Genomic DNA, 26685 nt, shown 5'->3' with positions numbered 1-26685 from the left:
AACTGTAGATGGTGGTTTTTAAAATTATTACTTTAGTCATTATTTCCACCACATATAATTTTATCAAAGCAGATTTTTAAAACTAGGACTACGACAATCTTAATTTTAAATTATTTTGTTTAATTACTCATTTTTCTCTATTTTCTAAGTTTTTCAAAATCATTTATTTAAATAAAAAAATGTTTATCACCACATGATAATGGACTTTAGGATTACTAAATATATATGCTGCCTCAAACACTGTTTATATTTATTTATCTCAATCCAAAGCACTGTTTTTGTGACAAGCTAGTGTTCTAAAATACAATGACATAAATTAAACCCAAAAAAGACTTTCTAGTGAAATAAATTCAAAAAACTGAGGGAAATTTTCTTAGGGTAATATGTTAGAAAATCATTGGTAGCTGGAAGAGAAGCAGTGCTAGAAATATAAAAACGCATGGGTGAAAAATAATAAGCACAGAAAAAGAGTGGCTTACTAACGCTCTAAATCCTTAGGTCATACTGACCTTTTTAAGAAAAAGCAAGTAAGATATTTAAAAGAAATGCCAAAAAGTATCAGAACATTTTGTTGAAGAGACTGCAATTGTTAGCATCCATTATCCATCTGAAATGACTTTTATTAATAAGGCATGACTGCTATTAATGCTTTCATCCAATAAGGAAATACATGTTAATGTTGCCTTTAGTGGAGAAGGCAAAGGCACCCCACTCCAGTACTCTTGCCTGGAGGATCCCAGGGACAGAGGAGCCTGGTGGGCTGCAGTCCATGGGGTCACTAAGAGTCGGACACGACTGAGCGACTTCCCTTTCACTTTTCACTTTCATGCATTGGAGGAGGAAATGGCAACCCACTCCAGTGTTCTTGCCTGGAGAATCCCAGGGACGGGGAGCCTGGTGGGCTGCCGTCTATGGGGTCGCACAGAGTCAGACACGACTGAAGCGATTTAGCAGCAGCAGCGGCAGCAGGCCTTTAGTAAAACATATACCCCTGTTGGTATTGATTTTTAGCCACATGAGAAGCAAAACTTATAAAGCAACTGACAAAAAATAAACTTCAGCTATCTGGGACTAAATATTAGAAACAAACTATGTCCAATAATATGGCAATGAAAAATAAGCTATACGAGATACAAGTAATGATTATGCAGTCATTAAAAAGACTCTTCTCAAAGAATCTTTAATAGCATGAAAAAAATCCTCATAATACTATGTTTAGTGGCCAAAAAGGGATATAAGCTAATGTCACTAATTGTCTCAATTTAAGTAGATATGCAAAGGGAAAAGAATAAAAGCAGTTATCCCTTCCTTTGGTAACAAGATTATGGGTGATGTAATTTCTTTACATATTTTTCTGTATTTTCCTAATTTCCCAAAGTAGCATGAACTAAATTATTTTATAATCATTAATACAACAAATAAACCCAACAGGTTCAAAAACGGCAAACTATAAAAATAAACTAGAAATGTCCCTGTAAGGTATTCTGTCTGCGAGGGTATTCTGTGAACCAATAAACAGTATTATAGACTAACGTGAATTACGTCAGAACCTGCAAGGGTCTCTTACATAGCTTAGTGGTTATGAGCTTAGATCTGGAATCGGAGTCCTAGGTTCAAATCTTGGTCCTGGACCTTAGGCAAGTTCCTTAACTTTGCTAAGCCTCCATCTGTAAAATGGGAATATTAATAGTACCTGCCTCGCAATAATATTATAATTACATAAGATGATATATACAAAAGCTCAGTTGTGAGTGTACTACGAGACCAAATATGAGCATAAACGTCAGTGTTCCCTCGGCCTCTCTCCAAGGCTTATATATCTAATGAACCACAGTGTGCCTTCCCATTAAGCCAAGACTCCACAACCCAGAAGGGCTACTTACTAACCAATATTAATTGATGTGCAAGTTAAAACTTATTTCAATCCTTAACCTAAATCATCCCAATAAAGGATAGTGTGTTTCCAACTGCCAAAGGTATATCATTTTTGGTTCAATTTTGGTAAAAATTTGTTCAATTAAGGATTTAATGACTATGACTTCATATCAGTTAAATGGTGGTGATGGTTGGTGGTTCAGTAGTTAAGTCATGTCCTACTCTTGCAACCCCATGGACTGTAGACCACCAGGCTCCTCTGTCCATGGGATTCTCCAGGCAAGAATACTGGAGTGGGTTGCCATTTCCTTCTCCAGGAGATCTTCCCAACCTAAGAACCAAATGTGGGTCTCCTGCACTGCAGGCAGATTCTTTACCAACTGAGCTATGAGGGATGCACATATTTTTTTTTTTTTTTGGTATAACCAGACTCAAATATGAAAATTAAATGAGGAAACTGGGAAAAAGTTGAGAGAAAAACTAAGAACAGAAATTTTGAAAACAAGGACTTCTGAAAATAAACTAAAGAAATCAAACTTACGTGGCAAGGGTACATATCCTGCTTTGAGCACCAGATGTGTTCTTGAAAATGCATAATAACCCTCATTTCTTAAACTGTACTGTATTTTATAAAGCAAATAGTGACAGTCTCCCCTTTGAGACCATGATCAAAGCATCATCATACAAAAAGCCAGCAGTGTGCTTCTCTGTTACAAATCAATTAAATTACTGATCACTAAAGAGTCAGTGCTTTGGTTTTAACACTTGAATGTATTTTTTAATACATTTAAACCAATCAGACAATGGATATGTCAGTATAAGATTATAAATTTTACTTTCAAAAGCGAAAATGAATTCATAGCATCTCATACCTCTAATAAAAGAAAAAACAGCAATAAAATAAATAAGGAGACAAAAGTTTTTCTCTGAACATAACCTTTTCAGCTGCTCTCCGGTAAGCCCTTGTACGGAATCGGAGAAACACGGAATCTCGCAGGAACTGCAAATAAGGGTCAAAACCGGGGGGCCGCAGTCCAGCACCCAGATTAGAAGGAAAGGAGCTCTCCACCAGGATACTAATTAGCTGGCAAAAGGCGCGAGTTAAAGGGTATTCTTCACACCGGGATTCTATTTCATTTAGTTCCACCTTCCAAAGAAAAACAAAGGAAATTCAGTAACATAAAACCACTAGCTTTAAAGTGCAAAGCATTTTTCAGACTTTAACTCATTACTACTGGTATAATATCACACTCAAAGACCCACAAAGACATTACAATTTTTTTATTTAGAGGTAAAGATACAAAAGTTAAAAACAGATATCAAATGTTTCTTTAAAAAAAAGAGGAAGTGGGCATAGAGAGAAAAAAGGAAACTTAAACAAGTAAATTCACACTTCACAGCTGACCCAAGTAGCCAAATTAAATTGAGTTCAAACCAAACTTTCAGTCTTGATGGCTGCCACTAACATACTTTTCCAGCTCTGAAACGAAAAGTGTTTTTGATCTCTTTCATAAAGTTTCATCTACATTTCAACACAGAAAACCCTCAAATGAAAACGCATCAAATTTGAAAACTACAGAAACTTAATACGGTAAGAATATATTTTTCTTAGTCTTTTAATCATGTGAATGCATGACTACAGAATTTAAACTAAAAGGAAACTTTTACCTCAATACCAATAGCTTGCCTCTGGCTTGGAACCCGAACGGTCTGCAGTATCTTAAAATAATAAGAAGAATGTGATGTTAGCAGCATTCCTCATTGATCAATGAAAATCAGTGGCTTTCAATAATGTAATAGTCACATACATCACCCACCACATGTGTACGTCTTACAGTGTCGATCAGAAATGACAACTGATAAGTCTCCAATGAACTTTCATGAGCAACTGTGTCCACATTCAGGGAGAACTTTCAGTTACCTGGGCTTCAGAAAACTGGTAATTTCTGAAGTGCACACAAGATGTGTTTTCAACAAATTTATTCTCAGATATTTTAGGCATAAACCTTAAAAGGATTTATGGGATGAAATTTCACCAATGTTCAAGACACTAGTCTTTTTTACAACCAGCCCTACTGTTGGCACCAAAAAATCAAGAAGTAAATTTGTTAAGAACAGGTCTCTTATGTGAACAGAAGTTTTGGGTTAAGAAGTTCTGTCCTGACCTTGCTGGAGGCATAAATAGTCTGGTATATAATAATTATACTCAATGTCAATACTTTATCTTTTGCAAATTCCACTATTAGGTGTAATCCTCTTTAAGGAAAAAAAAAAGCCTTATCTAAGACAGAAATGTCTAAACCCAATCACACATATCTCAGGAATAAAGAAGCACTAAGCACTCAGGACTGACAGAATGTGGGTCCACTGGAGAAGGGAATGGCAAACCACTTAAGAACCCCATGGACAGTATGAAAAGGCAAAAAGATAGGACACTGAAAGATGAACTCTCCAGGTCAGCAAGTGCCCAATATGCTACAAGACATCAGTGGAGAAATAACTCCAGAAAGAATGAAGAGACGGAGCCAAAGCAAAAACAACACCTAGTTGTGGATGTGACTCATGATGGAAGCAAGATCCGATGATGTAAAGGGCAATACTGCACAGGAACCTGGAATGTTAGGTCCATGAATCAAGGTCAAACAGGAGATGGCAAGAGTGAACGTCGCCACTTTAGGAATCAGTGAACTAAAATGGACTGGAATGGGTGAATTTAACTCAGATGACCATTATATCTACTGCTGTGGGCAAGAATCCCTTAGGAAAAATGGAGTAGCCATCACAGTCAACAAACGAGTTCAAAATGCAGTCCTTGGATACAATCTCAAAAACGACAGAATGATCTGTTTCTTTCTAAGGCAAACCATTCACTATCACAGTAATCCATGTCTATGCCCTGACCAGTAATGCTGAAGAAGATGAAGTTGAAGAGTTCTATGAAGACCTGCAAGATTTTCTAGAACTAACACCCAAAAAAGATGTCATTTTAATTATAGGGGACTGGAATGCAAAAGAAGGAAGTCAAGAAACACCTGCAGTAACAGGCAAATTTGGTCTTGGAGTACAGAATGAAGCAGGGCAAAGGCTAACAGAGTTTTGCCAGGAGAACACACTGGTCATAGAAAACACCCTCTTCCAACAACACAAGAGAAGACTCTACACATGGACATCACCAGATGGTCAACACTGAAATCAGACTGATTATATTCTTCTCAGCCAGAGATGGATAAGCTCTATAGAGTCAGCAAAAATAAGACTGGGAGCTAACTGTGGCTCACATCATGAACTCCTTATTGCCAAATTCAGACTGAAATTGAAGAAAGTAGGGAAAACCACTAGACCATTCAGGTATGACCTAAATCAAATCCCTTGCAATTATACAGTGGAAGTGAGAAGCAGATTTAAGGGACTAGATCTGATAGACAGAGTGCTGGAAGAACTATGGATGAAGGTTCATGACACTGTACAGGAGGAGGGGATCAAGACCATCCCCAAGAAAAAGAAATGCAAAAAACCAAAATGGCTGTTGGAGGAGGCCTTATAAATAGCTGTGAAAAGAAGTGAAAAGCAAAGGAGAAAAGGAAAGATATACCCATTTGAATGCAGAGTTCCAAAGAATAGCAAGGAGAGATAAGAAAGCTTTCCTCAGTGATCAGTGCAAAGAAATAGAGGAAAACAATAGAATGGGAAAGACTAGAGATCTCTTCAAGAAGAGATACCAAGGGAATATTTCATGCAAAGATGGGCTTGATAGAGGACAGAAATGGTATGGACCTAACAGAAGCAGAAGATACTAAGAAGACATAACAAGAATACACAGAAAAACTATACAAAAAAGATCTTCACAACCCAGATAATCACGATGGTGTGATCACTCACCTAGAGCCATCCTGAAATGTGAAGTTAAGTGGGCCTTAGGAAGCATCAATATGAACAAAGCTGGTGGAGGTGATAGAATTCCAATTGAGCTATTCTAAATCCTAAAAGATGATGCTGTGAAAGTGCTGCACTCAATATGCCAGCAAATTTGGAAAACTCAGCAGTGGCCACAGGACTGGAAAAGGTCAGTTTTCATTCCAATCCCAAAGAAAGGCAATGCCAAAGAATGCTCAAACTACTGCACAATTGCACTCATCTCACATGCTAGTAAAGTAATGCTCAAAATTCTCCAAGCCAGGCTTCAGCAATACGTGAACCGTGAACTTCCAGATGTTCAAGCTGGTTTTAGAAAAGGCAAAGGAACCAGAGATCAAATTGCCAACATCCGCTGGATCATCGAAAAAGCAAGAGAGTTCCAGAAAAACATCTATTTCTGCTTTATTGACTATGCCAAAGCCTTGGACTGTGTAGATCACAATCAACTGTGGAAAATTCTAAAAGAGATGGGAATACTAGACCACCTGACCTGCCTCTTGAGAAACCTATATGCAGGTCAGGAAGCAACAGTTAGAACTGGACATGGAAAAACAGAATGGTTCCAAATCGGGAAAGGAGTACGTCAAGACTGTAGATTGTCACCCTGCTTATTTAACTTATATGCAGAGTACGTCATGAGAAACGCTGGGTGGATGAAGCACAAGCTGGAATCAAGATTGCCGGGAGAAATATCAATAACCTCAGATATGCAGATGACACCACCCTTATGGCGGAAAGTGAAGAACTAAAGAGCCTCTTGATGAATGTCAAAAAGGAGAGTGAAAAAGCTGGCCTAAAACTCAACATTCAGAAAACTAAGATCATGGCCTCTGGTCCCATCACTTCATGGCAAACAGATGGGAGAAGAGTGGAAAGAGTAACAGACTTTATTTTGGGGGGCTCCAAAATCACTTCAGATGGTGACTGCAGCCATGAAATTAAAAAACGCTTACTCCTTGGAAGAAAGGTTATGACCAACCTAGACAGCATATTAAAAAGCAGAGACATTACTTTGCCAACAAAGGTCCACCTAGTCAAGGCTATGGTTTTTCCAGTGGTCATGTATGGATGTCAGAGTTGGACTACAAAGAAAGCTGAGCGCCAACGAATTGATGCTTTTGAACTGTGGTGTTGGAGAAGACTCTTGAGAGTCCCTTGGACTGCAAGGAGATCCAACCAGTCCATCCTAAAGGAAATTATTCCTGAATATTCATTGGAAGGACTGATGTTGAAGCTGAAACTCCAATACGGTGGCCACCTGATGCAAAAGAGTGACTGATTGGAAAAGACCTTGATGCTGGGAAAGATTGAAGCCAGGAAGAGAAGGGGACAACAGAGGATGAGATGGCTGGATGGCATCACCAACTCAATGGACATGAGTTTGGGTAAACTCCGGGAGTTGGTGATGGACAGGGAGGCCTGGCGTGCTCCAGTCCATGAGGTCGCAAAGAGTCGGACACGACTGAGCGACTGAACTGAACTGAAGCACTGAGGACAATGATAAGTGCTGACACGCTTCTGAATGAAAAAAATGAAGTATCAATACTGAAAGAAAAGTGGCCCAGCGTCCCCGCACATATCAACTTTCTTCATTTTCATTTTTATAAAGTATCATTAACATCTTCAAGACACATATGTTAGAAATCAACTAGAATGCTGCTTCAAAACAGTAGCTTCTACCAATGTGTCAGAATCACCGTCTCCCTTATGTCATATTATTTTGAAGACAAATGCAAGTTCCACCTAACCATTTTCCTAGAACTATCTCTATAGAACACATTCTTATTTTCCTTTTTTTACTCCATCATTTATGGAATAAGTCCATCTTGACATAAAAATTCCAATAGGGCTTATATCTAAAGAAATAAGAATTGATAAGACACTTTACTCGACTGTTATAAGACAGGAAGGGTCACAGAAGGAAGCAGTTAAAAAGAAAACTAGGCATCCCCCACATTTAATGAGTACAGATGACTTCTGAAGGCTTATTGCAGGCTGGTACCCAAAGACAGACTTGAGGAATTCTGTCCATTTATTAATCTTACACACACTGAATAACAAAGTCTTAAGAAAAAACCAATCTCTGGTAACCCAGTAAAGTTGTCAACTGATCCAAGAGAAAAATCCAAGCCTATTAGTTTCTGAAGTTACGCTTAGTACCAAAATCATAACTTTCCATTCAGGAAGTTCACGGTGTACTCTAAGTTTCAAACAGATGCACTTGCTTGTACAATAGTATCAAAACTCACTTCCAAACTGCAGTAATGTAAATAAGAGAGCACACAGTACTACCTGAGTATATTCTAATGACTGCCAGAGAGAAGCAGCAATTTCAGGAGATTTTCCAAACGCTGCAAGCGTCTTCAGTAGTTCGGCCTTTAGTACAGGAGGGATACTGCACTGCAGGAGTCCCAGAATCACCACCACGGGTGTCCACTGAGGATGCTCACAGAGTGCCAAACGAGCATTTTCACTCTGTGAATTGAATACAAAAAGATCAAGACAGCTTTGCATGTTTAAAAGCTAAGAAAAATGACCAGTAAAATCATCAAAATTGTTAACACTTACACTGAGTATTCACAGGCTCAATTAACACGTACTAAAACAGAGCAAATGCTTGAACTCTACCAGTAGATCAAATCAGATCACAAGTTCAGTTAATATAAAAAAATGGAGGGAAAAATAGCCTTTACTGAATTACAGCTCTAAGACTAGAAAACAATATATACAAACGGAGATAAACCGTCTTCCAGGGTCACATAAATCTTACCTAGGCATTTTAAATCCTTTCTGGAACAATGTCATATATAAATGAGAAAAATGCCTTGTCCTTTTCTGAGAAAAAAAATAGAAATACATACACACACACACACAGAGTACCAAGTATCACTCCAATTTAATTAACAGTAAATAATTACAAACTTTATGTTTTGACTGAATAATGTTTAGCATTATTGGAAAAACCAATAAAGTTAGAAGACACTATTCCTGTTCTTCTGAGAGAATGTCAGCCAAAGGAACTTAGCTTTGCACTAGCGAATAACAGAAACAACCAGAAGAACAAATGGGACCTAATTAAACTTAAAAGCTTTTGCACAGCAAAGTAAACCACTAACAAAATGAAGACAACCTATATACAGAATGGGAGAAAATATTTGTAAATGAAATGACCAGTAAGGGATTAATATCCTAAATATATAAATAGCTCGTACAGTTCAACATTAAAAATACAAACAACACGATTAGGCTATTATTTTCATACCCGCTTCTGGCAGTAAGCAGGGAATACCACACCCTTTAAAGGTGAAGAAACAAACAACTTAGAAGAACAGAATGCCAAATATAAATGCTAAATTTATCGCTTATAAGCTTTAAGCACTATATGAAAACTTGGGGGCTCCTTAAAATGCCACTGTGTTAGAATACAAATAAAATTACACGGTATTCACATGCGGCGGGTGGGTTACCTACCCAAGTGATGATGGTAGATGTCAGCTGCAGAAAAGCAATCAACCCATCTTGCTCCTTCTGGGTGATACCGCGTGAAGGGAGGTGACGGTACTGGACACTATCGGCACTCGGAAGATCCTTCCGGAGGTGCTCGTGGTAAAGCATCAAGGAGTGAAAGAAATGTTCCCAGGAAACAGGACTGCCACCTGCTCCCTGAATATTTTCAACTGTAAAGAAACACAGCACAGAATGTCCTTACAAAACTGTCTAAGTACCTGCTTGGAAACGGAGGGAGAAAATAAACATAAAACAATACATTTTGTTTGCCTTTGTCCTAGATATGTTGTGTGTTGAAAATCGGTTAGAAATCCTCTGTAAACTAGAAGTCTGGATTAATTTTTCCCTGGGACTAAGACATGGGTAGTGCCCATGCAAGTACAAAGGTAAATTACTTTGGATGTCAGTTGCCCTGCCCTGCATGTGTGCTCAGTCATGGCCAGTACTTGGCAACCCCATGGACTGCAGCCCACCAGGCTCCTCTGTCCATGGGATTTCTCAGGCAAGGATACTACAGTGGACTGCCATTTCCTCCTCTAGGGGATCTTCCTGATCCAGGGATTGAAGCCACATCTTCTGCATCTCTTACACTGGGAGGCAAATTCTTTACTGCTGAGTCACCTAGGAAGCCCTGAATGTCAGTTACCTACTTCTAATCCAGGACGTTTCTCCGTGTTGTCATGTAACTATTCAGGGATGCTTTTCCCATGACCAGTTCCCAAATGTTGAGCTTACATTAAATTCCCAAAGAGAGAGAGAACTACAATCTTGATTTGCAGATTACAGTACTCTAGTACATACTAAGCACTGAGAATAAAAGCCTAGCAGACAAGACAAAGAAGCCTTAACAAAATGGTCAAAACCCCAGTCTTGGAGTCAGGCAGATCTCAACTATGGCTTGCCTATGCCTTGTGACCTTAAACTACTTCACTTTGCTAAACCTGTTTCCTCAAATGTAAAAATGAAAGTAATCTACCTGACAGATATTTAATAAATATTTGTTTCTCTTCCCTTTTGCACTATCTTTGGTGTAGTTGGTGGTTAGTCACTAAGTCGTGTCCTACTCTTGCAACCCTGTGGGCTGGAGCCCACCAGGCTCCTCGGTCCCTGGGATTCTCCAGGCAAGAATACTGGAGTGGGTTGCCATTTCCTTCTCCAGGAGATCTCCCCAACCCAAGAATCGAACCCAGGTCCCCTGTACTGCATGCAGGCAGATTCTTTACCGACTTAGCTATGAGGGATGCACACATTTTTTTTTTGGTATAACCAGACTCAAATCTGAAAATTAAATGACCAAACTGGGAAAAAGTTGAGAGAAAAACTAAGAACAGAAATTTTGAAAACACGGACTTCTGAAGATAAACTAAAGAAATCAAACTTACGTGGCAAGGGTACATATCCTGCTTTGAGCACCAGATGTGTTCTTGAAAATGCATATTAACCCTCATTTCTTAAACTGTACTGTATTTTATAAAGCAAATGGTAACACTCTCCCCTCTTTGAGACCATAATCAAAGCATCATCATACAAAAGCCAGCAGTGTGCTTCTCTGTTATAAATATAATGTATACGCTCAGTAGAACCCAGCACAAATAACCAAATGCTTTAACAGGTAGAAGGATACTGAATGTCATGACAAACTTAGAAAACATCTAGATTTTTCTTACCATGACTGCTTCCATTGACTTTGAGCAGGCTGAAACAGTAGTGGGCACACTGGGGCCCATTGGCCAATCCCTGCAGCATCTTCAAGTAAGGAATATAAATAGTTGGAGGCAACAGGTCGCCCATTTGCCTAACAAACTTTGACAAGACAACCTGAAATACGGAAAAGCCAACAGTTTACATAAAGCATAGCTTAACTTTAATCCAACATGGAGTAGCCAATAAAGATTACATATGAACCAAAACTAAGTACTCTCATTTAACTTTCCCCAAGACAAAATAATCTGGAATTCTATTTATGAAAAACTGCATTTCCAAGTTTATCATTAGTAATTTAATGCAACTACAGAATATCTTTGTGAACCCAACGTACATCTAAATGCCACAAACACGAACGACTGCTCATATTCTAAATATGTAAAACAATTGAAGAATTTACTCATCTAAAATTAACCAGCAAATTCAAAGATACACTTAGAACCCAGAGTTCCTAAACCCCACGAAAACTGAATACGAAGATATAGGATCCTGGAAGAATTTTTGACAGTAACCTAAACATACTGTTTTAACTTCTTGCCGATATATGTTTCTATACTGTTCTCTAAGTTCACTTCTTAGGTTTCTCTTTTCTCCTGCTTAAGCCTTAAATCTATTATCAACAACTAAATATATTACTTAGACTAATTAGTTGGAACCCAAACCAAAAATGTCACACATCTCTGGAAATTTTTGTTAAATCTATTGTGTTTAACAATGATCTTATGATCATATAGAAAAATATCCTTATTTTCAAGAGATATTAACAACCAATGAGAGGTGAAAAAGTCATGCTGCCTATAATTTACTTTAAAATAACCCAGCAAAAAAAAAAAAAAAAGCAGTAGAAATAACAAGAGCAGAAGTAAACACAGCAAGATGTTAACAGCTATTAAATTAAGATACTGGGTGTTCACTATAATTATTCTCCCATATGTTTGAAAATCTTCATAATGGAAATTATTTTAATCTCTAAAGAATTTTAATAAATCCTTCCCTGAAATATATTTTTTAAGTGAGGAAAAAAGTGAAACAATAAATGTAAGAAATACAGTTTAAAAAAGGGGGTCTTGACCTTTGCCTCTTAGCACAAATGAAAACTATAGTACATGGCATGAAGCCATTTAAAATAGAAAATCCCAAAAAGATGAAGACAGATATGGTAATCCCTCTGATTTGCTAATGCATAACATATTTTAAAAGTTAATACAGGATAGAAAATGAACTTTTTCCTACACTATCTACTGACTCATAGGCATTTTGGCATTAATTATAACTTCTAAGCCTTTTTCCTTCAGTATTTGTACCTCTCCTATCTTACCCAACTTGCTAAGAAAGATGGATATTCGTTGTTATGTCTATAGAGGACAGAATAAGCTAATAAATATTCATTTTAATTAGTCACTTATTTAGTCACACACTTATTTAGTGACTCACAATGAAACTAGACACTTTTCTACATCTAATGTTTCAATACGTAGCTAGCATCTAATAAAAGGCTGACTGTATAAACTTTGAAATGATCAGATCAATTTAAGAGTTTCCATTTCCTTAAATAAGTATAAACACCTAAAGGTTACAAGTGTTCATTTTGCATGAATAGCAATAACATGAGGAAAATACCATTGTTCATGTTTTAATGATTTCCAAGGTAAAAAGTAGGAAAACCAAGAGCTCACCTGGCGTTGAGGGGGTCGCTGGTGAGCCACCCCAAGATAAGAACCCAGGATAGTGGAAGTCTGAAGAGGCTCTGACGGACACCAGTATTCCAGGGCAAGTTCCAAATTGAAAGGATTCTTTTTATACAGCTCACCAATCTGCAAAGTGTAAACAAAAACTGTGTGAAAATGTCTGTAACTCAAAAACTACTTTTAAATAAAAAGTTACATTTTATTGAATTCACCTGCATGTTTAAGATATTAAGCCTGAACCTTTCCAAAGTTAGGGAAAAAAGATCTGAAATTTTCCAAAGTTAGGGGAAAAGTAACAGAGAGAAGGAGATGATGACCCAATATAACAACTTACCAAGAGCATTAAGTGTTCCAGATCCCTTCTAAGCGAAATGGGGGGATCGTTCCCCATCTGCATACTCATGTGAATCATTCGAGCATCTTCATCTGCCCGATTCCTCAACTGCTTCACCTATGAAGTTTATTACAGGCAGTTCATATATAAATTTATTACATGGGTTGATAATAATGAAACAGAAAATCAGGCAACTAAGTTATTACATAAAAGAAAAATATTGTTTAAATATCAACTCCACTTTAGTCATGGAAATGAATATACCAGGAATTTTATTACAATATTATATTATCTATGATTTCTAAGATCTTAAAACTCAGTGCAATTCCCACTATAGATAATTTTAACTACAGTGTTTCTCAATTATTGACATTTTGGGCAGGGCACTTCTTCACTGGGTTGAATGATTCTGAACATTTAGCATTCCTAGTACTACTTAGCGGAGAAGGCAATGGCACCCCACTCCAGTACTTTTGCCTGGAAAATCCCATGGACGGAGGAGCCTGGTAGGCTGCAGTCCATGGGGTCGCTAGAGTCAGACACGACTGAGCGACTTCACTTTCACTCTTCACTTTCATGCATTGGAGAAGGAAATGGCAACCCACTCCAGTGTTCTTGCCTGGAGAATCCCACGGACAGGGGAGCCTGGTGGGCTGCCATCTGTGGGGTCGCACAGAGTCAGACACGACTGAAGCGACTTAGCAGCAGCAGCAGCAGCAGCACTACTTAGTGACTACCAATACCAATACTACACTCAATACTAGTCTAGACTAATAATTAGGAAAAAGTTAAAGCCTTAACCTTTTCTAAAGCTTCATTTCCACAAATATAAAATGAAAACACTTCTTTCTACTCAAAATTTTCAGCATGTCAGTCTATCATGTCCTTCAAGGCTGATGAGGTCTGAAGTTATCTGTTAAATTCTCCTTGACTATTCTAGTCTAAGTGAGCTATCCTTAGCCTAAAAAGCCACAGCAATTTACTGTCTACACCTTCGTTTACTTCCTATTACTATCTATATTTTTCTGTGTGTATCTTATTCTCCAACTAGACTATATATACATTCTTTGCTGGCAGGGAATGAGTCTCCTACTTATTTGTCTTCTTCACAATTCCTAGCATAGTTACCTGGAACACAGGAGGAATTCAATGAACACTTGATTTATCATAGGATGAGTAAGCACTTAACTCTTTGTTTGCTAAAGACCCTGATGCTGGGAGGGATTGGGGGCAGGAGGAGAAGGGGATGACAGAGGATGAGAAGGCTGGATGGCATCACCAACTCGATGGACATGAGTTTGAGTGAACTCCGGGAGTTGGTGATGGACAGGGAGGCCTGGCATGCTGCGATTCATGGGGTTGCTAAGAGTCAGACATGACTGAGCGACTGAACTGGAACTCGACTCTCTCTTGTACTTCCTGCCACCACTTCCTTGGCACAAAATGGCACACAGAAATATGCTATGAAGGAATTGTCTGAAATGGCTCTAAGAATCCCTTTCTGGAACAAAGCTATAGCTCCAGCACTTTATTTAAATGTAACCTCACACTAGAGGTGGGCAGGGCACATGGGCCTTATTATTTAAAAAAAAAAAAAAAAAATTACAGAAAAACTAACCTTTGCATTAGTTTCTTAAACCCATTACCTGTATGTGGAGGTCCATTTTACACACTGCAATTAAGTGTTTAAACATTTATCTATAAAACTGGAGATTCTCCACTATGCATCTTCCAAATCATGTATAAATAGCATTAAATAAGGCAACCTTAACACTGATTCCTCAGGATAGCACGGAGTTAATAATTTTCTGCCCACAGAAGCATTTTCACTTGCTTACTACTTTCTCATTATAAACCACTCTCAATTTCAAATATTACTTCCTTTTAGTTTGTTCTCAGTTAATGAGTCTTATATTATCTTCTCCCACTCTTACTCACCCTGCATTATTACACTTACCTTCATTGGCATAAGTGCCAAGAAATCTGTAATGAGATTGTGGATTCTACGAATGTAAAATTCCTCCTGATAGAAGTTTTCTGAGACCACTACAGATTCAGTGAGGAACAGGAAAACGTTGTCAGCAATTGCAAGCTCTGCCATTGCTTCATCTGCTTCTGTGAATTCAGCCAGAGCTAGAAATGTATTTAGAAAAATAGCACATGGAGGAAAAGTTACTAGATTATAGTACTTCATAATATTCTCCTGATAGTTCAAAATTCAGATCTCTTCTCAACCTTTTGTTTGTGTATATTTTGAGTTACACACAAAATAAGACAGTGTGTAACTGTAATTGACTAATAAACCCCAAAGAACTACCAAAAAAGTGCATTAGAAAACCATCTGCTCTTCACAGTAACATTAAGAGTGATAAAAGAAAATAAACACTTAACAGATGTATGATGTAACACATATGTAGTCAGAAAGCTATTATCAAAATATTAACAAGTTTAAATGATGCCAAGGCTTTAATCTCAATGAAATGAACTGGATGAAATGAAATGAAATGGACTTTTTGGCAAAAGTCTTCAGTCAGCAAGTGAAAATCAAAAACATGACCACTTAAGCAACTCTATTAATTTGGTAAACAAGTAGCAAAAACTGAAAAACTAAATAAATCTTAGCCTAAAGACAAAGTGGTCTATTTGTAATATTTTTAGCTTTGTACTTGGAAAACTTTAAACAGATAAGTGAAAAAAGAGAAAACAAGTATAATGAACCTCCACATTCCTAACACCTAGCTACAATATTAACCATTTACAATTAACTTTGTATCATTTAGATCTCCATGCATTCTTCCTGTCCACTTAATTTAGACTGAAGTCTATACCAATGGCACCCAACTCCAGTACTCTTGCCTGGAAAATCCCATGGACGGAGGAGCCTGGAAGGCTGCAGTCCATGGGGTTGCTGAGGGTCGGACACGACTGAGCGACTTCACTTTCACTTTTCCCTTTCATGCATTGGAGAAGGAAATGGCAACCCACTCCAGTGTTCTTGCCTGGAGAATCCCAGGGACGGGGGAGCCTGGTGGGCTGCCGTCTCTGGGGTTGCACAGAGTCGGACATGACTGACGTGACTTAGCAGCAGCAAATACCAGACAAGTTAACACTATACTTCTAAGTATACAACTCAAAATGGCACTTAAAAAAAAGGGAAAAAATTAACCACATATGTAATGTCATTAGTATTTTGCCACATAATTCAAAATCAAAACTACAGTCAGTGGTCAAATTTACAACTGTCCCATAAATGCTATTTAAGATTTTAGTTTTGTCTTTTTGCTTCTTCTCTTTCGGGCAATTTGTTAGAATCTGTATCCAAATAAGGTTATATTATACACTGCAATTAACTGATATATCTGTAGGCTCCTCTTACATCTTTTTCATTTTTCTCTTGCCCTTTATTCTGCTGAAAAAACTAAGTCTTATATTGTAGCATTGTTAGCATTGCATCCCAGTGGTATAGTTACTATATTCCTTTTCCTCTTAAAAATTGATAAGTTTGATCTTAAGCAGCTTAATTAATTACATTCCATTTTTTCAGTTAAAGTATATCATGGGTGATGCTGCATCTTTCCATCAAAAACTACATTGCTGTTCACTTCTTTTAAACTTTAAAAATGCTAGGTAATTTTGTGATAATCTGGCTTTGGAAAATAACTGTTAAATAGCTTATTCTGTTTCACTGTCATAGAGACCAAATATGATCTGTTACTTAAGGTACATTTTCAATGCCTTGGAACAGATATAAACCAGGATATTCTCAACCAGAGGAAAAGAGATTGGTTGGTTTTTTTTTTCTGTTTATATACTGTTTGGCATTTTGAAATAAAGCCTGTATATCTACCCATATTATACAAACTCCTCGAGAACAAAATAGTTTCTTAATTATTTGTTATTACTACTAATAATAATTACTGAAATGGTTAATTAAATATATAATAACAATAATAATTAGTTCCAAGTCTTCACTTGAATTCAGAAATACTAGAATTAACAACTACTTTTTAAAGACTACTTAGGTAATAAAGTACACTAATACATTAATGTAAAATGAGTTTTAATGTCTCAAAACAGTACACAAAAATTTTATAGTTTAATAAAACTCAAAATACACTTTTATAAAATAATGTAATAAACACATATGACAAAATTTACAGAAGTCTATAATAAAGAGTAGAAAACAATTTTTCAAAATTCAGATCTTGATAAAACTTGTCTGGATTCAAGAAATCACCATTTCTGCAATATAAGATAAGTTATTCATTTTTTCTAGTAATTTTTAAAATATAAATTAACAGAAAAAAATTGTATTTAAAATGTTCATTATAATGCCCCTAATTTCAAAGATTATGAAAGGATATGAGCACGAAAAACCAAAGAGATTAAGTAGCCAAAGATCTAGGACTTGAAACCAGGTCCGCATTTCTAGACTATTCTTATCTACTATTCAGTAATGAAGTACAGCATATTCTATGTGCCTCTCAAAATTAGGGCAATGGTACAGTAATTTACAGTATATGAATTTAATTAACTATCACAAAGCTATTTAAAAGTACATAAGGTCATTTTATGCCCCAAAAGTACTGAAATAAGACTCAGAAATGAAGAGGCATAGTTAAAAAACAGAATTTGTACATAAATGTAAATGTCTAATTAGCCTTTTATCAGCTTTAATATAAAAAACACTCGGCCAAAGGAAAATCTGTAACATAAAAAAAGCTTTCCACAGCCCACTTGGGAGCAGCATGAGACTAGTGAACATGTTCTGGAATCACACAATTGACAAGCTCCTGGAATCTGCAGACACTCTAAAACTAGAGAACTGACGCACATGCTCAGCCACTCACTCGTTTCCCACTTTTGCGATTCCAGGGACTGCAGCCCTCCCACCAGCCTCCTCCGTCCCTGGGATTCTCCAGGCAAGAATACTGGAGTGGGTTGCCACTGCCTCCTCCAGGGGATCTTCCCAACCCAGGGATTGGACCCATGTCTCCTGTGTCTCCTGCACTGACAAGCAGATTCTTTACCACTGTGCCACCTGGGAAGCCCATGGACTGTAAATTTTAATAAAACCTTTCCAAATTTACCATAAAAACCTACAGAAGTGACAATTTCAGGGGCTTCAAATGACAACAAAAGCTAGTTTCTCATCCTGTTACAGTAAACTAGTATGATGATAAACCACATGCATGATGAACATACACGGCAGAAGAGGATATGCCACAGCAGAAAACGTCGTCAGAAGTCAGAATTCCACATCCATTTCTGACTGAACCAAACACCTCCTAATACACTGCATTTTTAAATAATACTAGTTTTTAATCTGACACAATATGAGAAAAATTTGTTTGTGAACAAACCCAAGAAGAAAAAGTTAAAATACATATATATGTATGTTACACTGTCCTTTTCAAATTTCAAACTGTTAACAAAAAAAGAAGCTAAAAGAGAATTATCACTAGCTACAAGAAAGGGAAAAAAATTTTTTGAATAGTTTCTTTTGAGAGACAAGAAAGAAAGGAAAACATTCATTCACCACAACTCTAAGTATCTTCCTAGGCTCATGTTTAGACTTGTCAAATGTCACACCTTTTCTGAAATATTATTAAATGCAGATACATCATTTCTCATAAGAAAATGACCTACAACCAGTTTACCTGTCACATCAGGCAGCTGAGATATCCCCCTCAAGGCCAGCGCCCAGGCAAGTCTCACTGTGGCTTGCAGCCCTGGCAGCTTCCAAGGCTGTGAGTCTTGAAGGCGAGAGTGAATTGTTGCAATGTATTGTCTCTCTGTCAACAGTGGAAGCTGATGAATCATATCTGAAAACAAAAATAGACACTGTACCAAAAAGTAGAGAAAATTTCCACTTTTGATGTATAGGAATGATATCTAAGAATAAGAAAGTCAGAGAATTCCTATAAAAAAAGACTAATCAAACATTAATCTTTGAAATAAGTACACTATTGTAAAAACTGTACAAACTAAAAATGAAAGAAATGACAATAATCCTAAATTTTAGTTTCATTACTTTCAGTGATTTTTTTTGGTAAGTGTTCTATTAACAAATTTGAAAAAAGTTAAACAGCCACTCATTTTTTTCTGTGCACTAATTCCAAAATATAAACCAACGTTAAAGATTAAAGAAAGACACTTTTATGATAAATAATTGCCTGAATTTAAAGTATTAAAAAGAAAACCCTGACCAAAACAAAGCATGCCAACTGCAAACATGCATCTAGTCTGATTATAACATAAATGAAACAACCAAATAATTAAGGTATTTTCAATTATACTATGGCACTTCAAAAAGCACAAGATCCCAAATAAATCTAAAGTAGTGGGAAACATCACTGATCACCTATGAATTTTATTTTACTTCATTGTTTTCTTATATTTTGTTTTGATGTCATTCTGTGAATAACTAGTTCAGTGGTTCCAACCTTAAACCAGAAAGAACACTTTCTTTAATTTTCTGTATTTTTAAAGTTTATGTCTACTGTTATACATGAATTAGTAATTCACTACTCCCGTTAACAAAGATATTCAGAAAGATCAACAAGTAATTAAGATGAGATAATCCAAATAAGTACCCCAAGCCTATGAAACTTCCCATTCTATTTAGCATTTCAAAGTTCCAGCTTACAAACTTCCATTAACACAGCCAACATCCACTTAATTCTGTGCTTCATTTCATTCAGTACAGGAAATCTGACCAACGCACTAACTGGCAGCATTCCTATATGAGTAGCACAGGTCAATGGACATGAGTCTGAGCAAGCTTCAGGAGATGGTGATGGACAGGGAGGCCTGGCGTGCTGCAGTCCATGGCGTTGCAAAGAGTCGGACACAACTGAGCGACTGAACACAAAGCACAGGTGCTGCTTGTGATGTGACACGATGCATCACCCGACAATTCGACTGGAGGTACAGGATAGCTGTGTTTTAAATAAGCCTTTCCTAACGGCTAAGGATGATCTCCAAAGACGAATGGGAACCGTCTGTTCTCTTCACATATCTAATGAAAGGCTGGGATGATACAATCAAAAGCAGACAGGGGATAACTGTTGGAATAATTATAAATATTTATGACATTTAATGGGCTTCCCAGGTGGCGCTAGTGGTAAAGAACCTGCCTGCCAAGGCAGAAGACATAAGAGAAGCAGGTTCAATCCCTGGGTTGGGAAGATCCCCTGGAGGGCATGGCAACCTATTCCAGTATTCTTGCCTAGAGAATCCCATGGATGGAGGAGCCTGGCAGTCAAAAGGGTCACAAAGAGTCAGACGTGACTGAAGCGACTTAGCATGCACGCATGACATTGAATAGCAATAATCTTCCTTTGTGAGAGTCATTTTTAAGATCCTCAGCTCTAAGCAATAACGTTTATAAGGTTGTTGTTTAAGTTATTTAGTTGCTAAGTCATGTCTGACTCTTTTGCGACCCCATGGACTGTAGCCTGCCAAGCTCCTCTCTCCATGGGATTTCCCAGGCAAGAATACTAGAGTGGGTTGCCATTTCCTTCTCCAGGGGATCTTCTCGACCCAGGGATCGAACGTGTATATCCTGCACTACCAAATGGCTTCTTTACTGCTGAGCCACCAGAGAAGCCCGTTTACAAGGTTAGCAAGAGAAATTCTATCTACTTCACAGAAAACAACATCAAAGATGATATGTTACTAAAAATTATAGTCATCCTCCCTTAGAATGAAAGGTTTAAAATGTGAATAAATAATAAACAAGCAAGTTATGCATGCATAATTCACAAACACACATTGCAAATCCTTTAGCCACTTTCCCATTTCAAAATCCCAAACGATAAAAGAAACATCAAATGGGGTTGAAATTACTTTCAAAATGTGATCTTATATCTAAATATTCAAATATGGATGCATTACACACAAAGGAATAAACTTTACAATTTATATTTTAGTTGTTAGACTGTCACCTTTCTTAAATGTCATCTCCACAATTAAATCTGATTTTTTAAAATAAATGTATTAATGGATACAAAATTCACTACCATCACGTTCCTCTGTGCTTTCTTCTATAAAGCTGCTATCGAAGCAGTACAAAAGCGCCATAAGAAGAGCCAGGTTCACTGCATCCAACGAGCCACTGGCCTCAACCGTCACTCTTTCCAAATGTCCGATAAGGAGGAGAGTGTCATCTTTGCCTAAAGGTGACTGGCAAGCCCAGGCGAAAAGGCTTTCTGCCAGAGACTGCCTGCACTCCTTGATGAGATCAGAAACCTAGAAATAAAGGTGAAGGTGAATGATTATCATTATAAATGAATTACTATGAAGCCTGATCTTATTCCAAAGTATCAACTATCTATTATAAAGGTGAACTAAATAAACGTATCTGAGTCCGTAAGTGACCCTAAAATCTCAACTCTCCAATTCTGAAATCCTAACTCCCGTTTCCTCTACAGGATAACGAATTTCTTAAAGGCCTCATTCTAGAAAAAGTGCTAGCATGGCACCTAGTGACTAGAAAGAGACTGAAACAAGTGCACGTCAATGTCATGAACTGACCAAACTTCAGTGTTATTAACTTTCCTATGCATGTATTAGAAGAATGCTCTGGTTGACATGGCTTTTTTGCCTTCAAGATCTGACGCAGACAACTATGAACTGACGCATCTAACACTCACCTCTTTCCGATGTTTTTCACTACCCAGACCTCTCTCACGCTGCAGTTTCTCAAACTCATTATTAACATCAATCTGTGACACCAGAGTAAGAACTTTGTAAGTCAATCCTTGCTCCATCAGCTCATCAGTAAACCGTGTTGTCATAGAAACGAGCTCCGGACTGTGATAAAAAATCAAGTTACAATGAACAATAGTGTTTAAACTTCCTCATCACATGGATATAGCAAATACTCTTTTGACAATAATGTTGGATAACTGGAAACAACCAGGATGAGTTATAACCTAGCTCTTTTCATTCTTTTCAGATCACTGTGTTTCAGTAAACTTCTAACCACAAATAACTGAGTAATATTTGATTTTTAAATGAAATAAAGCAGGTTTAAACTGTTATGTTATTCCTGGCACAAAAAGGGAGGGTTTATTACTCAACTTATGTTATACACTTTACTTCAATTATACATACCAAAGAGAAAGTTTTGTTTCTAAAATTATAATTCTTCAACCAATTTCTAATTAAGTCCTGAAATCCTAGCATGCAAACAGACCTGAGTTCAAGGGTCCATGTCTTTCCTCGTCGGGACTGTATCAAGGCTTTCAGGGAATTTGCAATGCACCGCTTTCCATCCCAGTATAAAAGAACAGCTACTAATCCTCTGGTGAGGCCAGGAAAATGTGGCTGTTGGTGCTCTCCTGGAAAAGGAAGTTGAGAAGTAATTTAGGAAGTAAACATGTATGTGTTTAGGCTGTGACAAAAATCATGATACCAATGCTCAGTTCAAAGATATTATGAAATCTTAGGGTTATGTATGGATGTGAGAGTTGGACTGTGAAGAAAGCTGAGCGCCAAAGAATTGATGCTTTTGAACTGTGGTGTTGGAGAAGACTCTTGAGAGTCCCTTGGACTGCAAGGAGATCCAACCAGTCCACCCTAAGGGAGATCATTCCTGAGTGTTCATTGGAAGGAGTGATGTTGAAGCTGAAACTCCAATACTTTGGCCACCTGATGCGAAGAGCTGACTCGCTGGAAAAGACCCTGATGCTGGGAAAGATTGAGGGCAGGAGGAGAAGGGGACGACAGAGAATGAGATGGTTGGATGGCATCACCAACTCGATGGACATGGGTTTGGGTGGACTCCGGGAGTTGGTGATGGACAGGGAGGCCTGGTGTGCTGCGGTTCATGGGGTCGCAAAGAGTCGGACACGACTGAACGACTGAACTGAACTGAACTGAACTGAAGGGGCCCTACCTCAGGGTTTAAGGAGCTCTACTTCAAACACCTATCCATTGTTTTATTCCCTTTCACATAAATTCTTTCAAATATTTTTAAGATTCTTCCCCTAGTATATTAAATAACCTTTTCTTATGTTTCTACTTTTACTTGCTCTTTTGCACTACTCCCCTTTGAGTAAATTCTACTTTGTCTTTTCTGAACAACCTTGCCTCCAGTTTCATTTCCTATGGTTTTCTTCTCCCCTTGGCCCAGTCACTCCTACACTCTCCTCCCTTCTCTTCCCCAAATTCGTCTCACTGCCTCACAGTTCTCGCAGGTGACTTCTGTCCAGCTGTCCCTTGTCTTCTGAGTGTGCACCTACTCCACCTGACACATGCATAATTACTCTCAACAACCACTGGAAGCCTCGTGATCTCTGTGGACTTCTTTACAACCTGAGGTCAATTTAAACATCTCCCCGCTGGGCCGTCCCCAAACTTTGCATTAATGCACTTAATGGGTCAAAATTACTGGTTTCTATGTCTTTCTCAGTTATTAGACTATCAGCTCCTTTATGGATAGTGTCATAACTTCACTTATAATAACTTATAAGCTAGTTGAGGTTTTATTCATCTTTATATCCCTGGAATCTTAACACAGTGCCTGACGCATAATATGCACAGGAAAAATATTTGGTAAATTAAGTTTTGAATTAAACTCACAACTGGAGCATGCCCAGTTAACATCTCCATCACAGAATGGGAAAATGACCTTAGTCATTCTCAATATCTTACTTCTTTTAATACAACCTTAGGTCAAAAGCCAGATATTATTCTGGCAGCTGCATGGTTATCTTCAGACATATTAGACTGTCTTTCAATTAAAATGTCCACCTGGCTTCTTCACATGGCTCCCCAGCTATGATTAAAATGAACTACTTATTTTACGGAAATTTCAATCTTTTCTCTATATTGCAGCATGACAAATAATTTCAGCTTTTCCAGATACTATAATTCTTATGCTTAAAGCCCCTGCCAACAACTTCCCACTGCAATTAGAATAAAATCCAAACAATTTTCACGGCCTGCAAGACTATGATCTGACTCCTATGATGTCCTTGTCTTCTTTCGCTCTCGCCCTCATTCATGATGTTCTGGCCACTGTGGTCTTTGTGTCCTTTGGCAGGCCTCTGCTCGCACCTCAAGCTCTGCAATCCCTGGAACACCCTTCCCCAACAACTCTGGTACCTTGTCATCATATAGGTTCCAGAGCGAAGGCTCCAATCTCAGAGAGGCCTTCCCTTAGTACACTCCTTACACAGTTCCCTCTACCAGCCCCCATCTCTACCCCACTGCCATGTTTTACTTCCTTCCTAGAACTCAGTATTATTGACATTATCTTATTCTTTACCTAGGAACTTCCCTTGTGGTTCAGATGGTAAAGAGTCTGCCTTCAATGAGGTAGACCTGCGTTCAGTCCCTGGGTCGGGAAGATCCCCTGGGGAAGTATTGTATTATGCCTGGAGAATTCCATGGACGGAGGAGCCTGGCAAGCTACAGTCCATGGGGTCGCAAAGAGTCAGACCTGACTGAGCAACTTCACTCAGTCATGAATATTCTTTACCTATTCATTGTCTGAATCACCCCCGCCAAAAGAAATGCCAAAAAAGCAGTGACCTTACCTTCTTACTCGTTGTATGGCAAGAAATGCTCTGCACTATAAAAACGTCTGAGATACAGTCAGCTATTCTTTGCGAGTCAATGACCGAGAAAAAGTCTATCTTAAAACAGTTAAATTTCCTTAAACAACTCTGACCACTAAACTAAAGCCTTCCCATTAGTCAAAGATAAACAAAAGGCAATACTGTGAATATCAAATACACTGCATCTTTAGAAACTACTGCGGAATCTAAATGGTGTAATATTTGACATTACAAGCGAATAATTGTATATGTATGTACTGCCTGACCATAGGTTAAGTGTCAACCTACCAGCCAAAAGAAGTTCAACAGCTGCCAGTTCTCCAATATCAAAAAGGTCACTGAGGATAAAAGCCTCTTTAATGAGCTGTTCGGGAAGAAGTCGGGTTCCCTGTTGTCCCTGAATGGCAACTCCCTCTGTGCTGGCTTTCTGAACCTTCTCATGTTGTTGAACGTTTTTTGGCTACAACAGTAAAAATAAATAAATAGGATCATTTCATGAAAATGGCACATGGAAACAAGGTGTTAAACTGCTACCTAGAGAAGTTCATCCACAAAGCAGTCTGATAACAAGACAAACAGTATTTCTTATCATATGATCTACAGTTGGAACTTTCTGAGGTAACATTTTACATTACTTTCAACTTTTTACACTATGATTACCTTCTCAATAACTATTTCTGCTCAACTTGGAAAGGTTGAGAAATTACACAAAACAGCATCCAACTTTTCAAGTGTCTAAGGAACTTTCCAATCATATCTTTAAGAAGTATAAAAACAATCAATCTTCAAGTGGAAGACAGCAAATGGAAATGAATTGCTGAATTAAATAGGAGGACTAATGATAGCTTGTTAGTATGTTATTTTAAAATGTAGTCTTATTTGCAAAAAGATTTACCTGCAAATATTTAACACATAACATAGTACAGAATTACTTGATGGGCCATAAAATCTTAGGTATTTCTACATTGAAAAAGGCCATATAGTCATTTAATCCACCTTCTCTATTTGCAGAAGGGAAAAACTGATGCCCAGAGAAGTCAGGTGGCTTGTCTACGGTCACACAACTCTTCAGTGGGAGAGCCAAGACTGGAACTCAGTTCAACTGGCTCCCAGGCCAGGGCTCTTTCTGGTAAGACAAATCCATAAATAGCTCTTAGATGGCCTTGCTAGTGTATAAAGAAAACTGTCAAACAGCAGGGAAATATGAACCCCCACTGCTGAAGTAATCTACTCCTCATTGAAAAGTATGTCAAGATGCAGTGATTAACGATATGTAAGAATTAACTCATTCAGTTAACACAACTTACATAATGTTATAAAGAATTAAAATGTTGAAGTGTACCTGGAAATAAATAAAAGACTCAATCTTACTAAGCTTAGATGGATTAACTGCAAGTCAGAAATTCCAAAAAGGCTTCTATTTCCGGAATATGTAGACCTTCCAAAATCGTATTCAAATACCATCAAGATATCTGCTAGCTAGAATTAAAAGCTATATTAACTTCCATGGAGAACAGAAAGAAGAGAATAATTGCTCCTAGGTAACTTCCATCTTTAGAAAAAACTTTAATCAATAGACTAGAACAAGTAACATATTGCATTTAAATGCATTAAGAATTTACTTTCTCCTTCAATCTTGAAAGGAAAAATCAAATTCAAGAAGCAAAAAAAGAAAATCTCCTACAGGGTTTCTGAACAATGAGATGAAGTCAGGTTTGTGCTTCTTCAAAATCATGTCAAGGAGGTGGACCGCTTCAGGTTGTCTTCTCCAAAGAGCATTTCCCACAGTCTGCCAAATGTCTTTGTAAGGTCCCCACAGACTAGCGGCTTAAAGGAAAAATAAATAAAAATCAGCATCAAGTAGAACATACATTTGGAAAAGAAGGCAAAGTTATTGTCTACGCATTTTAGTCACACTCACAGAAACTTTTAAATATAAGGCCTTATATATACAAACCAAACATTAATATAAGAGAATTCTAATATTCTCTTATATGAATTCTAATATAATATTAGAATTCACAAGCAATAACACAAACATCATTTTACCTAACTTAATACAAAGTAAATCCTGACTTTAAACTGAAGCGTT

The 26685-nt window shown here is 37.6% G+C and overlaps 1 protein-coding gene across 2 annotated transcripts in view; it reads right to left on the bottom strand.

Annotated features, from left to right (window-relative positions):
* Positions 1–26685, bottom strand: part of NUP205 (nucleoporin 205) — a 79838-nt gene that overhangs the window by 46035 nt on the left and 7118 nt on the right. For both annotated transcript variants that reach the window (XM_006079852.3, XR_006552947.1), the window contains exons 2-15: positions 26278–26420; positions 24882–25053; positions 22226–22370; positions 21681–21840; positions 21048–21276; positions 18684–18848; positions 14981–15156; positions 13024–13140; positions 12678–12815; positions 10965–11115; positions 9262–9467; positions 8083–8265; positions 3544–3594; positions 2813–3022 (exon numbers count right to left, since the gene is read on the bottom strand). In XM_006079852.3, the coding sequence (XP_006079914.1) occupies positions 2813–3022; positions 3544–3594; positions 8083–8265; positions 9262–9467; positions 10965–11115; positions 12678–12815; positions 13024–13140; positions 14981–15156; positions 18684–18848; positions 21048–21276; positions 21681–21840; positions 22226–22370; positions 24882–25053; positions 26278–26420 (2246 nt within the window). The remainder of the gene's footprint in view (positions 1–2812; positions 3023–3543; positions 3595–8082; positions 8266–9261; positions 9468–10964; positions 11116–12677; positions 12816–13023; positions 13141–14980; positions 15157–18683; positions 18849–21047; positions 21277–21680; positions 21841–22225; positions 22371–24881; positions 25054–26277; positions 26421–26685) is intronic.

Source organism: Bubalus bubalis, chromosome 8 (assembly GCF_019923935.1).
Source record: "Bubalus bubalis isolate 160015118507 breed Murrah chromosome 8, NDDB_SH_1, whole genome shotgun sequence".
Classification (NCBI taxonomy): Eukaryota; Metazoa; Chordata; class Mammalia; order Artiodactyla; family Bovidae; genus Bubalus; species Bubalus bubalis.
The sequence above is the reverse complement of the archived record's forward strand: the minus strand, read 5'-3'. Positions and strand labels throughout refer to the sequence as shown.